We start from the raw sequence: 16521 nt of genomic DNA, 5'->3' as shown, positions 1-16521 counted from the left end.
CAAATTTCCCACGCAGTTCCTTACAAACGTTCTATGGTCAGCCGAGTTTCATCTCGCCAATCGACGAACAACACATTTTCCAGTGACAGTGCTATCGTGTACATGATAATCGCACGCGCAACGCGGGATAGTCAAATTAGTTTGAGAAATAACGCCGCGTTCCGCGAAACCACGTTATTGGAATAGAAAAGTCGATGGAAAAATGCTGGTCAAGTCGCAACAGTCAGCAAATGTACATTTACTGTTTCCTCGTAACAGAGGGAAATATCATCACGTGCAAATATTGCAACAATTATTGAAACGAACAATCGATAATTAACACAGAGTATTGTACATTAACGTTGTTTACGTCAGCTGTAAAGAAACGCCATCGACTTTTTATCTGTAAAGCTCGCTGGAAATTGTTTCCACTTGTATACAGCGAAACAATTTTCCACTGATTAACGAGCATCAACGAAGGACGAGATAAAAATTGATTACAAATTTCGATACTCGACAATTGCACGCGCTAATCAACGACAATACACCACATCTGCTCGACTAAGAAACGTCGAATGTTACTGCTCGCTCTTGAAGATTCTTGTTACGTCCCTCTTTTCTTACGGTTTTCTACAATTTTTCCACATTTCCTGGCAGTGGATCGACGAAGATAAGACATTGTTCGAGGCTCGAAAGCTCGTTCCTCCGTGGCCTCGTCATTTCCAAATGACTCGGCTATTCCTTCGTCACTCGTTTATTTACGTAAAAGCTGAAATCATCGTGCGTTTGAGAAAAGATTGAAATTTTAGGCGCGAGAATGCACCACAGTTATTAACGCGCGATTATTAACGAGCGCGTGCAAGTTATGCGGAGAATTACGGTTACTCGATTACACGTGAAGATATTCCGACAGGGCAGAAAGTGCAGCTTTCGCAAAGTATGCGCCGCATAGTTATATAAGTATGCTTGTTGCTGCTTGCAGCGTATCTATCTGGAAGCTCCAACGTATCAAAGTATTTGCTGCGCCATCGAATAAAATTGGTAACATCACGCGTTATTGTAAACCGCGTCGAAGGTACAACTGTTGAGAGGAGTTTGCTCATCGCAACTCGATTGCTTTCTTCGCTCAAACGCGCGATGGCGATTACGTTTGTCAATGAAACGGATTATGTCGTGCACGTGCAAGTGTATTTATATCGTTTCTTCACATTGCACATTTCATCGAAATATTCATAACGCAGAGAACTTGGCCAGTTAGCTATTTCCGACGAGTATACTCGTCGTCGTTTACCTTTTGCTACACATTTTAGATAGACACTCTTCAAAAGAATGGCAACACGTTCAAACCAACTGGCCGCTGAGGCGAGCAAAACTCTCATAGAAAGAAGATTAAAAAGAAAACACCCCACTGACCTCACTAAAGAAATAAAATGGTCCAACTGGAACATGGTATCCCGTGTCATTATCACGATTACGTTTGTCAATGAAAAGGATTATGTCGTGCACGTGCAAGTGTATTTATATCGTTTCTTCACATTGCACATTTCATCAAAATATTCATAACGCAGAGAACTTGGCCAGTTAGCTATTTCCGACGAGTATACTCGTCGTCGTTTACCTTTTGCCACACATTTTAGATAGACACTCTTCAAAAGAATGGCAACACGTTCAAACCAACTGGCCGCTGAGGCGAGCAAAACTCTCATAGAAAGAAGATTAAAAAGAAAACACCCCACTGACCTCACTAAAGAAATAAAATGGTCCAACTGGAACATGGTATCCCGTGTCATTATCACCTGATGACAGAATCAGCTATCATTTAGTTGGCAACCCAACAGTTAGCCGGGTCAAGTAGATCAGCAGACAGAGAGCCAAATAAAAACCATTAATATTGAAAATATATGTCGGGTTATCGTTAGAATTTAGGGCGCGTAACAATTCTTCATTTGAATTAGCCATCGTTTTGCACAACACGGATTATATTTACAGCCACAAATATGACTTTTTACAAAGTTTCGCGAATAACCGTGGTGTTTAGACCGGGGAGTTGCTATTGACAATGTTCTTGGGTTCGATAACGAATCCACGGTCAACGGGATAACTCTTTACTAAACGTGGAATACTTTGGAGCACAAAATACGTTTACTGGGACCCCCGGTATATGCTGCTCGATGCGTAACTTTCCAAGGCGATCGCACGAATAAGAAACCGATGAAAATTTTCCTCTCTTTGCGATTGCGTTCGTTTGCTATGTATATTGGTTAGAAGCATGGAGGAAGTTGCAATCGCCGTTGCTAGGCAGAAACTGCCTGGAGTTTGATTATTAATACAACGTGTGTTCTATTATATCGACACCTGCGAGGCAAAATCACAGGTGACTAGGCCCGTTCTCGAGGCCGTATGCCGCCACAACCACATTTCTAGGGAGAACCATACAACCACCCCACACCTCCGTCAGGCAAAACGTCCATCCCGTGACCGTGGCTACGTTCGGCGACCAGTCGTGTCACTCCGAGCCCAATCCCACTGTCGCAAATCTCGAACAATTACAATCGGATTGAATGACGATAATTGTTTAATTACGGCTATGATAGAATCCTGGCTGGAGCATTAGAGGATTTTGCGAAAATTCCAAAGGAAAGGCTCCGGCGTCCTTTCACCTCCGACATATAAATATAGAATGCTGTAGAATTGTAAAACGCAGAATGTATAAAATTTGAGATTTTCTTGAATTTAATTCTTAGTTTGAACCTGGAATTTTAATCTTCATTTCTGAGCACGCGTTCAAAACATCAGCTTCCTATGGCAATTACTTAGCTGCCGACCCAATAGTAGGCCAGGAAGTAGGTCAGCAGACAGAGAGCTAAATAAAAGCCATTAATATCGAGAATATAAATATAGAAGGCTATAGAATCGTAAAATGCAGAATAAAATTTGGTCTGTTGACAGTGGAACGTAAAAGAACGGAAGATACGCGAAAGGTACGATACAAACACATGGCGATAGTAAAAGAGAATTGCTTGTCATATCGAAGAAAATTTGTCCCATTAAAGAAGAATAACACCATACGCCGGAAACCGCTGGGGGAAAGTCAATTGCAAGTGGAGGCGATTACAGTTGATGTGAGCGCTGCAACGGCTATTACAAACCGGAAACTGAAATTTGATTTTGTGGCCGCGTATCGTTTCTCGCCGCACGACTCTGGCCCGCGTCCTGAATTCGCAATAGTCTTGAAACACAGTTACACCGTCAGCTGATACAAGTGGCCCTACGTGATCCGCTAACAGAGTGCCCTGGCAAAAGTATAATTGAATTAATAAACTAGCAGGAAATCTGGCGGCGAACTTATTTAGCTGGGAACAACCGGAACTACGACTGTTGCAGCACGCCTCGAAAGAATAAAATATCCTATCTGTGCTTTGATACGGTTGCTCGTTGCTGCAAACTTACGATCTCCTCTGTTACGCGATAAAATTCAATTGTCCTATTTGCGGCGAAGTGTCGTCGCCTCTGTTGCTTTTTATAAAAAAAAAAGGATATTTATGCTTCGTATCCTGTCGATTATTTTAGCGGTTTGCTTGGCTTGTGACGAGTCTCGAACGCACGTGGGACTTTCGGACAAAAGCGCAGTCGCCAGAAGCTTCGTTGATATTAAATTTCTATCGAACAGAGGCAATTGTTAGCTTGTTTTAATATCCACGGGGCGGGGAAATATATCTCCATTTCATTTGCTCTACCACGAGATACAATACGCGAATTTTTCATCAATTGAAGGAAGGGAATTTCAATAAAAATTTATTTCGTCCAAATATCGTAACGCTCCGCTTTAACCAGTTAGCTGTTCTTCACGAGTACACTCGTTGCAAAGAAATGCACGAGCCTCCGAGTGATACAATTAAAAAATAAAATTCATTTCGTTGCGATTTAATTCTATATTGTAACACGCGCGCTCTGTGTCTGACGAGTATACTCGTCATCGCTTACCTTTTCACCCACGTCTCAGGTGCGCGCCTTTCACTTCGCAACAGCTGACTGGTTAAATGTTCATTACTTACATTTTTGCATTTTGCTCTGCAAAATTCATAAACATTCGCGGTCTAATAGTAACAATAAAACATAACAGTAAAACTAATAAAAATAACAATACATAAATGGAAAAAATTCTCTGCTACTGACTCACATTTGGCTGACATTTCAGCTATTGGAATATTCGAATAACAAATTGTAGGATCTTTACTGCAATTAGTTTATTTACAATAAATGGATTAAACAGGGAACGATGGTTGTTTAACGTGAACTAATCACAGTAACGTATTATAATTAAGACAATTAGGTAATTAATTTGCAACTCTCGTCATCCAACGCTCTCTCGACAACGCAATTCGCAAACTCTGACTTCTCAACTCGCAATTTCTTTTCTTTTTTATTTGGAAGAAGTTTACCATCAATTCTCATTGAGAATTATAAATAAATTATTCTGGCCTGCTACCATAACGTGAATAATAAATGATTATCATATGTTTGATTCTAGCTGAATCCAATGCAATGTCTTTTTAGCCTGCTGACCTGATCCTGTCAAGTAATTGTGTAATTAATGGGTTTTGGTGGCTGTTAACTCTCATGTTACATCTATTCCTGAATTTCCATATTTCTTCTTTAACTGTTGGTATTTCAAGGTCGCGGTGTATTGTTTCCTTGGTAACATACAACTCACACTGACTGTTCATCCGTTTTCGTCCCTTGGCAACCGCACGTCCTTTGTCTTAGCCCCACCAAGCACATGTTCCGCTTGTTTATAACTCGCCCAACACCCCCCGGGCCCCTTCGAGGAATTTCGAAGAAAAAAGAAAGAAAGGATAAAGGAAGAATCGAGCTGCAGACAGCCGCCAAGAGAAGAGCGTACAGCAGAAGCGCTGCCCAACAAACGCGTCTCTCTGGCCGTTTTCACGAGTGTCCTGAAGCGCGAACTGCTATGACCAGCGATTCCGGCGCGCGTGTTCACGCGTGGTTGCCGCTACAATTTCCACGGTGAAACGCGGAACGTGGAAGTGGCGCGGAGACAGCCACCTCGCACTATGCGTAAACCAGCTTTAATTAGTCGAAACGAGCTTTAATTAGTCCTGACGCAGACATTGCCAGCGTTACGCTGTTCACAGCTACCGACGCTTCTCTTCGTCTTCGTCTTCTTTTTCTCATTTTCGCTTGCGCCTGCCTCTGTTTACTTTGTTCTTCTTCAACGTCTTCGCCAACGCTAGCACCAGGGGATCATCTTTCAGACAAACTGGCTTCCCACGATGCAACACGGCCTACATATTCACGACTTGCTCCTGGAGAGCTTCCCAAAGACCGGGAAGCGAGCTTCCGCGACCGCACGTGTCAGGTTATCGGGTCAACCACGTTGGTCTGGTCCATCACGCTACGTCGAAATCGTCCATTACGTGGGTCGTCTGGTTGTTGGCCCATGGCCATTTCGACGATGACGAAGAATCGACGTGGAAGAGCCTTGGACAGAAAGCAAACGCTGCTCTCTCGGACGTGGCATCGCAGCGATTCGAAACACGGTAGCTCGCAGCGTCCCAGAGCTGATGGATTTCGTGCTGAGACGAGATCATTCGCTGGCTGAAGCTTTTTTTTTAATCCGACGAAGATTAAGTGTTGCTAGATCTCGTCCCCGAGATGAATTTCAATTTTGCAAGATCTTCTAATCGTCGCAGCGAACGTGTACGTTCACGTTCGAGAGTTTCAGGATGGTTGGCGTGTCAATTTTTAAATCGAAAAGAATTCAAGAAGATGATAAAGATAGATAAGAGAAAGGCAGAGAAATGTAGACACGTTATGCCAGAGATTTTATTAAAGCCAATTGTTGTTTAATATATCGTGCAATTTTAAATACAACGAAATATAATCTAGGACGAATAACAGAGCTTTGTTAAAAATGGTAAATGTTAGGAGACTTGCGAGCGGAAGCGAAAGTAGGGCAAGTCCGCACACCAAATCCAACTAATTTATTTTCTAATTGTTACTGGGAATAAAAATGTGACAACCATCCGATATTTATAGTTACGTTTCCAGGTACAGGAAATGTATTTTTAAATTGTTTGTTAAAAAGAAACAGAAGTAGAATGAAAAATTTTCATGGTACAATTAATTACATTCGTTATACGTATGTTATATACAGGCAACTGTACGGAGCTTGTTTCTGCGACCTGCTTCTTTGAATTTTATTTAATTTTATCAAATTTATCAGTTTCGTTTTAAGCGTTTGTTAACACGATTTTGATTTTCCGTCGTTGCCACATTTTTCCAACATAATGAATTATTCGTATCGCACGTGGAATTATCATTTTATAACTTGTTGGAACACAGCATGTTAATTGGGATGGATTAAATGATTGGCGATTAAACAGAAGTGCGTAGAATTTTGACAGTTATGGAATACGCGTTAATATCGCAAAAGCATCAATTTATTTTCTGGCATTTGTACAGGCGAATATTGGGAACATTGAACTCTACGTTCGATCCAACGCGTCATAAATCTTTGGAATCGAAAATTGTTTGACGTGCCAAACAAAAATTTGTAAAAAGAGAAAAAAGGAAACATTGGAAAATAATAATCAAATTATAATGAAATCCGCGTTACATTTCTAGGACTGAGTCGCGAGACTACGGTGCAATAATTTAGGATAATTTGTTTAGTCTTCTAATATATTTCATTTTTATTACTATTCTATGCTTTGTTCGATAAAAATATGAAATTCGGTGATCGAACGATGCTGAAATTCGAATTAAACGATCGAATTGAATTTTGACTGAAACCTACGAGCCAACGTCGAAGTTTGATTTAATTTTAATGTATTTTACGTATAAATAATCTTGCACTTCTCTAATTGAGCAGTTAAGGTCGTAAAAGATAGAAAAGAAGAAGCTAATTTTAAAAGTAAGCTAGTAACATCGTTAAAAAATAAAGGTACGACTTTTTCTTTTAGCGAGCAACCAGGTAAACTGCATGCAGAATACAGCGAAAAAGAAGTTTATAAATCGTAGAATAATTTATTTTAGCTTTTAGGGCTATCACGATGAAGCTGCGATCGTAAGCGCCAACTAGACCATGCTTTTACCATTTATTCTGCTTCTAAACTTCTAAATCTTGTAAACGCAGAAATTGTGCGGTATCGAAATGATGAATGACGTTGACGACGAAATTGACAGAAATTTTCATTTCTCACGCGTCATTTGCCATTTCAACTTCCTCGTCAACCCATTGATTACCAAGCAGTGAAATAATATTTGCAAGCTACTTAAACGCAAAGTTATTAATTAGAATAAATGATTCGTACATATATCGGCTTGGCAACTAAGTGATTGCGGATTTTGTCATTAGGTGGTATTGACAAATCCGCAGTCGCTTAGTTGCCAACCCATAGAACAGAATCTGTTGATAGAAACAGACATTGTTGCTATCTATTATACAAAGTAGCGGACACAAGTTTGAAGTTCAAAGTTGCCTAATTTTTACTATGCTTCGATTAGCATCAAGTTTCCTATCTCTGTGGTCTTTTGCACAAAGCGGAACGTGTCTTCTTACTTGCTTTGCATTGGCTTGGCAACTAAGTGATTGCGGACTTGTCAATGCCACCTAATGACAAAACCCGCAATCACTTAGTTGCCAGCAAGAGAACATAAGGAAACAGGATAACAGCAACGATAGGAAGCAAATCGTGATGTTGTCCATGTTCAGAAATACGAACACGAGGAGAAAACGCGGTCGGACAGCTGAAAACTTGCAATTAGCATACGAGCACCTGACGGATCTTCAAGCTCGTTCTTCTCGGAAACGAAGCCTCGAACGAAAAAACGTCGCTCTTCCTCTTCGACCTGTCTTTGCACGTAGAATCAACAGCCGATCGCTCGCACCACGATTTCCCAGATAATTGTACGCAATTCGCAAAAGTATATCAAGTACCTAGAACATTGGCTTGGCAACTAAGTGACTGCGGATTTTGCCATTAGATGGTACTGATAAAATCCGCAATCACTTNAGTTGCCAATAGAACAGAACGTTTATTCGTATTTCACAGCCTATCGCGAAAGATATTGTTGCTATCTGTTATATAAAGTAGCGGACAGGAGTTTAAAGTTCAAAGTTGTCTAATTTTTACTATGCTGCGATTAGCATCAAGTTTCCTATCTCTGTGGTCTCCTGCTCAAAGCGGAACGTGTCTTTTAACTTCCTTTGTATTGGCTTGGCAACTAAGTGATTGCGGATTTTGCTATTTGGTGGTATTGACAAATCCGCAATCACTTAGTTGCCAGCCCATAGAATGCTACTCAATACATGTAAATAGCTATTTATATATATAAAATTGGTTTGTTAGGGTACAAAAGATGCATTAGAGTAACAAACATTGCATAAAATTTCACTATACAGATCAAAAACGCAAATGCAATTTGTCTGAAAGAGAAGAGAATGTACGACAGTGGCATAAGTATTGGAGTTTCTGCGAGCTTCATGAAAGTCTAGCATTTAAAGGGAAAAACGATACAGAGACGAAAAAGAAATTCAACAAATCCTTGAAATTCTCCATCGATAAATTGCAAAATTTCGATAATTAACAAAACGCACAAGCACAATAGTTCCAATCCTAATCAACAAAGATACGTTTGCAAGGAAAAAGTAAAAAATAAAAAACAATTACAGTTCCTTAAAGGAAATCTTTTTTTCTTCTGAAGGAAAAACAAGATTCTGCTTTTTCACCGTATATTTTCAGCGTTCTTTTCGTGCAGAGACCCCCGATATCGATTTGTCAATCCTTAAAATTCTCTTGCGTAACTAACAAGTTGCAAAATGTCGATAATTAATTAATTAAACACACAAACACACTAGTTCCAATCCTGATCAACAAAGATACGTTCGCAAGGAAAAACTAAAAAGTAAAAAATAAAAAATAGGAAACAATTACAGTCCGTTGAAGGAAATTTTTTTTTGCCTTCCGGAGGATCCTGTTTACAGGAAAACAGGATCCTGCTTTTTCACCGCATATTTTCAGCGTTCTTTTCGTGTAAAGAGACCCTCGATATCGATTTGTCGTGGGCTTCCGGTCACGCGATATCCAAACCCGCTTTGATATCCGCCGGTACGTTAACGTTTCTTTCCATTGTCTGTTGCAGAGTTTACGCAACATGATGACAGCCAATACGACGGATGCCTGTGAAACGCGTGATCCCTGCCAACACGGCGGAATCTGCATTTCCACCGACAGTGGACCCTTCTGCGAGTGCCGGTCCGGCGATTATGAGGGCGCCTATTGTGAGAAAGGTAGGTTGTTTTACATCCGGAAGCTTCGTTGTTTACGATCGTTGTTGTTGCCGCGCGTACAGTCTCTTGTTTGCGGAAACGATCGGACAGGTCGCAGCTCTGTCCGCCGCGTTTGTCGGCTTTCGATCTTCATCTTCGCCGAGCGAAGCTTTTGTGCCGATTCGTGCAATGGTCACAGCGTCACTCTACTAGGCAATTGCGTTAGCCATGGCTAACAGCACAGTGGGAAATTCCAGTCACAGAAATTGGATAATTCGATGGCGGAAAATAATATGCAGTGAAATTGCAGGCTGATAATTTTTGCAATTTCAATTTTATATCGTTTAGTGTAAACAGGGTTTTTGTTATTAAAAAGGTATACAAATATAGAAAATACTAGGCAACTGCGTTAGCTGTGGCTAACAGGACAGTGGGAAATTCCAGTTACAGAAATTGGATTATTCGATGGGGGAAATTATATGCAATGGAATTGCAGGCTGATAATTACAGAAATTGGATTATTCGATGGGGGAAATTATATGCAGTGGAATTGCAGGCTGATAATTTTTGCAATTATCAACTGTATCGTTTAGTGTAAACAGGGTTTTTGTTATTAAAAAGGTATACAAATATAGAAAATACTAGGCAACTGCGTTAGCTATGGCTAACAGGACAGTGGGAAATTCCAGTCACAGAAATTGAATGATTCGATGGGGAAAAATAATATGCAGTGGAATTGCAGGCTGATAATTACAGAAATTGGATAATTCGATGGGGGAAATTATATGCAGTGGAATCTTAGGCTGATAATTTTTGCAATTNTCAATTGTATCATTTGCTGTAAAGAGGATTTTTGTTATTAAAAAACTATACCAATATAGAAAATGAGTTTGCAAGGAAATCTTCTTTAAGACAGGTACCTTTTCCATGCAAAGAAATTTTAGAATTGTTTAGAAATGTAATAAATGTTTCTTCTTCTTATTTATTTATTTATTTAAATCGCATCTATTCATTTGGGTCATTAGCAATCACGTTACTCGCGTCACCATAAATACGAAAGATTACAAGTTTGATTATGCATTGAGTTGAATCAAAGGAGAAATATAGATACGTTTCAAGAACTTCGATACGTCAGTTGACAATGCTAGCTGTTCTATCTGCATTTTCGTTAATTAGGTTACAGTGTTCTTTGATATTGGTACATCGAGGAAGATACGATAAAGTGTTCCATTTGGTTAATTGCATTGCATATTATAGTTCCTTTCTTTAGTAAGGCGGGGTTAATTTTCGTCCTAATTTGCTGATAATCTTTTTACACAAAATGCAGCAACAGCTGCTTGTTAACATTACTATTCGTTAGTATTAAATTACGATGAAATTCTGAACGAGAAAATTGCAAGAAAAAAGAACAATGCGCAAACCAATAACATCAGAGTACCAGTTTTAGGAGAATTAAAACATTGATAAACGTAAATGCGAGCAACATCCAAATGCTCCAAATAATTACGTGCTTATGCAATTTAATCCAGTGAATTGACGTTGGCTGTAATTATCCATTGAGACGGTATTAATAATAACGAAGAATTACACTTCGATACGGACACGTATAACGTTGTAATTATTAAACAACTAACTCGTATCGAGCCCATTAAAAAGTTACAGCGGAATAAAAATGTCTAGTACATCCGATGTTTAATAAATATTTCCAATTACACTTTCTTCAACGTTGAGCGATCACATAGTACAAGGACGATACAACGCACGGAATGTTAAACGCGCGATCATGTTTAACGCACGCCGCGTTTCTCGTTAACGGCGTTCGTACGTTGAATTTTAATAATAGAATTTTTCGTCAGCGCCCAGCGTATGATTTATTATAAAACTACGACGTCCGGTATCGGGGAAATATTTCGCGTTTCGCACGAACCAGCGGAGCAGCAACATCGCGCATACAATCCAATTAATTGCGATACTGACACGACCTCTTTTCGCCATCAGCCTTTTACACCGCTACACTTTCCACGCTGTTAATCCGTTAATGCCGTGCCAGCTCGAGTTCCCCTAAAACGATATCGATCACCACGTCGCGTACTCGTAACGCGCGCATCTCTGCTAAAGCGGTCGAATTTTAATTATTTGCTCGGTGCATATGAAACATCGTCGCGCGAAAACAAAACTTCATTCAGATACGATTTTAATCGAATTTTATTCGCTTTTTCGTATCTTCTAATTTCTTGTGTAATTAATTAGTATTCCAGGCATGTGGGATTTGGTCGAACGGATCCGCGTGATGTACAGACACAGGACGAGTATCGTCTTGTTTGTAGGAAAATAGGAAAAAATGTGGAACAAAAGTTGTTGATTATCGGGTTGGTTCACAGGAGGATCGAAAAATTGGTCAAGAAAAAAAGAGTAGGAAAATGATCAAGTATACTTGAAGCTAATTCCGGACTGGCTAGGACTAAATAATCGATAGCAGGTCGTTCCGAGTGTGAAAATAAGCGCCTTCGAGGAAAATATATTTGAAAATTTACCATACGCGTGTGCTGGTAGTAGAATTCTTAACTGAACCAATTCAAAGTCGGAATTTTTCTGAAAATTAACACTAGAACTATAGTTAACGCGAAGCTATTTCTACCAAAATTAGTCAAAATCACTGGTCTTTAAAAAATACGTGGTAATAGAATATTTTTATATTTATTGATTTATTACTTTCTTACGGAAGCAATTCCATGTTACGTAGTACATTTTTGCTGTTATTAATCCATGGGACCATAATCCCTAAACGAGGGTTGACACATTTATAAAATTGTAGAACAAGTGGTTCTGACTGCTGTGGTATTTCTAGCGTCAGCATCTAGCGATCCAGCAATCGATCCGGAATTTTCCTGATAACTGATATCGTCATGTCGAATGATACATGGTAAAAATTTGAAAAACGTGTGGCAAGTTGTAGAAAACGAGGAACCTGGGTAATTGGGGTTCGATAGACAGATTACAGGACTCCTGTACACTCTGACAAGTACCAGTCATTTTCACTGCTATTGGCATAAGTAGCCTCGACACAAAATTATTTTCAGTTTAAATACATGAAAAACAAAATAAAAAAATAAAGGTCGTTACATCATTGCGGAAAAAATATAACACGAAGTAGGAATTTTAAAGAAAAATTGCAAAAGCAATCGATTTGACTGGTAGTTTTAGTGTGATGTTGCGCAGGTTATATTATATCAACCATAAATTAATTTTAGACACATCTAATCGACAATGAACCAAGTTCAAGTATACTCGATCAATTTTCAAAGTCGATTTTTTCGAAAACTAAGTCAAAAATGAGAAAATAGTATTCTACATTGTTTTCTCATTTTTCCATAAGAAACCTCATCGTGGCCACCTTTACGTGTTATTCGACCTATTTCTTAATTGCGTACGAATAACGTTATGTTTAACAAATACGATCAGTCGACAACGCAACAATGCAACAGAAATTAAACGACAACGTATACTTCGTTGTGTCAGTCGGAATTCTGCGGCATTTGCTTCTTCAACAATTAACGTTACGCGTTACAGTTTAAGTAAGCTTTCATCGGATAATAATGGTACACAGTTTGCATGTAATGAAATATTGACAGAAAGTCAGTTTCGTTTCGCTGCTAATCCTGGAACCGCGTCGGAAATAATTTCGTTGTACGCGATATCCCCAGTGAACTCTGACTTTTGCCGCGCACGCTATTAACCGCATGAAGCGTACGATGTTTCATTCATTGTGCAACGATAAAATAACACCAGCGTCCTATCGTACGGTGATAAAATTCACGGTACACGTCTTAAAGAGAACTTTGAGGGAAGATAGATAGATAAATGTGTTTTGCGAGCGGACTTTGCAACAGTTTAATCGAACAAATTGTTTCTCATTTTTTTTTTTTTCATTTTGTTAGAAACTACGCGAGTGTCCCTGCTTTGTCGATTTAGTTGATCGAATGTATAACCATGCAAGAAAGAATCCTCCAAATTTGTCAACAGAAAATTGAATCGGAATGAAATGTGGAAGGAAACGTATAATTTCATGATCAATATGCATTGATTCATTTTTCAAATTTTGAAGTTGAACTCCGCATCATTTATGTACTATCTTCAATGGAATATACTGTCATTATATCCTGATATTTGTGATTTATTTAGAATGAATGGATTGTACAAACATAGACAGGAAAACGATGGCAGATTAACATGAACTAATCGCAACAACACGCTACAACTTAGACAACTCTCAACACGACGGATCCAACGTTCTCTCTCACGCTGACCACACTCTCTCGACAACGCTAGCAACACTATACTCTACAACGCTAGCAACACTATACTCTACAACGCAACTCGCACTCTCTGACTTCTCGATTGCAACTCTCCGACTTGCAAACTAAAACTGACTGCTCTCGCATCTCTTTTGTCTTTTCGTAGACCCGCCACGCACGTGTCCCTCTTTACAAAACTATACGATCGAAGAACGCCTCGGCTCTCGCTACATTGTATCGCTAACTCCTAGGGCCTTATGTCCGCGATACTACATTTATTCCATTCCTTTCGTTTTTTGATGTTGTTTTGCCTGGAACAATTGCTACAAATTTAGAAGAAAGTATTGGGCTCGGGTTAGCTTAGTGATTAGTCGTTGAAAACGTTCGAGACAGAATCCTTTCTTCGGATATCGATATATTTTGCTAGAATATCGTTATGTAATTAATTAAATTATATAATTTTGTTAGAAAATACAGCTTAAGATGTGTAATCCTTACACCATTACACGAGATTATGGTGCCTTTTTGTCTTTTTCTTTTTTTTTACTAAGATTAAATCTACCACAGGCTTCTTTATGAGATTGAGAATTTATTAGAAACAGCGTGCACGTTGGCGCACAATACACGGAGGAGATTATTCTTTTCTTTATCGAAATTAAATTCATCGTGGGTCTTTTTATTGAATTAAAAGTTTATCAGAAACAACGTGTGTACACCTTAACGCATTTCGCGGTGGAAATACTTCGCAGATTATCAGTTAATCGTTGGTCACGTAATACATAGTGTGTCCCCTTTTATGCTCTTATTAACGTCGCTGGAGTATTATCAAGAATTATTATGCATTTAGAGTTATTATAATGCAGCATACTATGCGGCCTGTAAGAATTTTCTCAGCCTCCAGTTCAATAGGGCAATGTGAATACCAAACATAATTACCATTTACTATTTTCTCGATTATTCGTATTTTTCTAAATTGCAGTTTTTAACGAAAACACGAAGATTGAACGATATTTGCGGGTAACAAAAACGTAGCACGAAATATACTACGGAACATTTCGGAAATTAATTTTGACAAAGTATCAAGTCCAAGCTACAAATAGTAGAATCTAATAATTAGCATATCTCGTTGTGTATTTAATTAGTCAATAGACTTCACTGGGAATAGACTAGAAGATGGTAGAATTTTAGGTTGGAACAAATATTTCTGCCACTCGTCGAATCTTCTTAAATTTGCATATTTACAATCAAATGTTTGGATGTTATAAAATTGAAATACGAGGTAATATGCAGAAAATATGGAAAGGAAAGTGGTCGTTACGGTATTTAGAGAGTAAACCAATTTCTTAAACAAATTCCGACTCTGCAATTTCTCGTAATTAGAATGCCGATGTTTACGCGTTTATGATGAAAAATTGAAACGCGCAAAAATGTATAAAAATACGTACGGGGATACATGAAATATCTAAAGTAATTCCTTGTTATACTGTTTCTTTAACGTTAACCGGTTTCAAAATTTAATTTAAAATTAACATTTCCGTCGTTCGTCTAACTTTCTGCAAATTGTCATGTTAACAAAAATCGAGAAATCAGATGATATAAGAATTTGCATAAAAAAATAACGACGAATGCGCAATCTTAAATTAAATTTTCTACACAAAATTGACGTAGGCAAGAATTTCCATTCGCATAAACGTCCGCCGTCTGCTCCTAAATTCACCAAAGATACGAATTTACATAAGCAGCTGCGGCTTAATCGCCACTTGAAAAAAGACAACGGTCAATTTAATTCACGCTCGCGAGTTGCTAAAAGAAAAAAAAAAAAAAGAAAAAAGAAAAAGAAAGACACGCGTTTTTCCTGCACCGTGAAAAAGCCTGGAGGAATGCCGGATCACGTTCCGACAAATTTAAAAGGTCGTGAGCGAAATTTCATGTTTCTCCGCGGACAGCCAACGTCCGGGATTTACTTTAATTGCGATTTACTATGCGAAGTAAAACTCCGTGGCTCAGCGTGCACTTACGCTCGTGCTAATGCTGTCAGACGCTATCAAATCGACGTGGTCCACTTTGTCGCTCGTTTGTTTTTATCTCCGAAAAAAGGCTGACCGGCACACGGCTATGAATTCAGCCCGGCGATCCCGCTCTCATTATAATACATTTGAATAAATCTCCGGTTTTTATACTCTGCGACGTATTTTTATCGTAATCCAAATTTTGCCAACGATTCTGGCAATTAGGAACCCGGTTTGCTTCACCACAGGACTTTTAATGCGACCAAACAGTCTTTGCAATTGACGCTTCTCTCAACTATTGGGTTGGCAACTAAGTGACTGCGGGTTTTGCCATTAGGTGCCAATGACAAAACCCGCAGTCACTTAGTTGCCAAGCCAATACACTGGTCCTACACTCTAACGACCATTATTGAAAAATAACTTGGGATTTGTTCAATAATTTATTGATTAATAATATCGACAGATAGTAGGTGGTATATTACAATAAATTTCATTATTATAATTTTGAGATTAAAGTAAAATACCATCTGTTTTATTACGAGCATACTGATGCCAATACTACGTGAGTTGTGCTTTGTAAAATTGTACTAATATTAGTTTTATGTAATTAATACTAGTCTTGTGTGATTCTAAAGATTAAAATAAAATGTAGAAAATTCTACTTATCTCATAAATAATTATATTTATTAACGAAGATAATTTTTGCTGACTCGTTCATGGGTCAACATGGTCTGACGACTCATCTCTCTAGCGTTAAAGAGCCAAACTCTCTGTGATAATTTCCATCACAGTAGAATTCCATTTATATATTTTACTTGAAATTGTAATTAGTTTTTTTTCTAATTATATGATATTAGGTTGTCCGGAAAGTTTCTTTCGTTCTAGAAGGAAACAATAGATGCGAAACATTTTTATGTTATATTTTATTACACGTATGAATATA

At 38.6% G+C, this 16521-nt stretch overlaps 1 protein-coding gene across 1 annotated transcript in view; it reads left to right on the top strand.

Moving 5' to 3' along the window:
* Positions 1-16521, top strand: part of LOC122576957 (neurexin-1) — a 623013-nt gene that overhangs the window by 222357 nt on the left and 384135 nt on the right. The window contains exon 3 of the mRNA XM_043747905.1: positions 9148-9295. Coding sequence (XP_043603840.1) covers positions 9148-9295 — 148 coding nt within the window. The remainder of the gene's footprint in view (positions 1-9147; positions 9296-16521) is intronic.

This window comes from Bombus pyrosoma, linkage group LG17, assembly GCF_014825855.1.
Source record: "Bombus pyrosoma isolate SC7728 linkage group LG17, ASM1482585v1, whole genome shotgun sequence".
Classification (NCBI taxonomy): Eukaryota; Metazoa; Arthropoda; class Insecta; order Hymenoptera; family Apidae; genus Bombus; species Bombus pyrosoma.
Note: the sequence above shows the minus strand (reverse complement) of the source record. Positions and strands in the feature narration are given on the sequence as shown.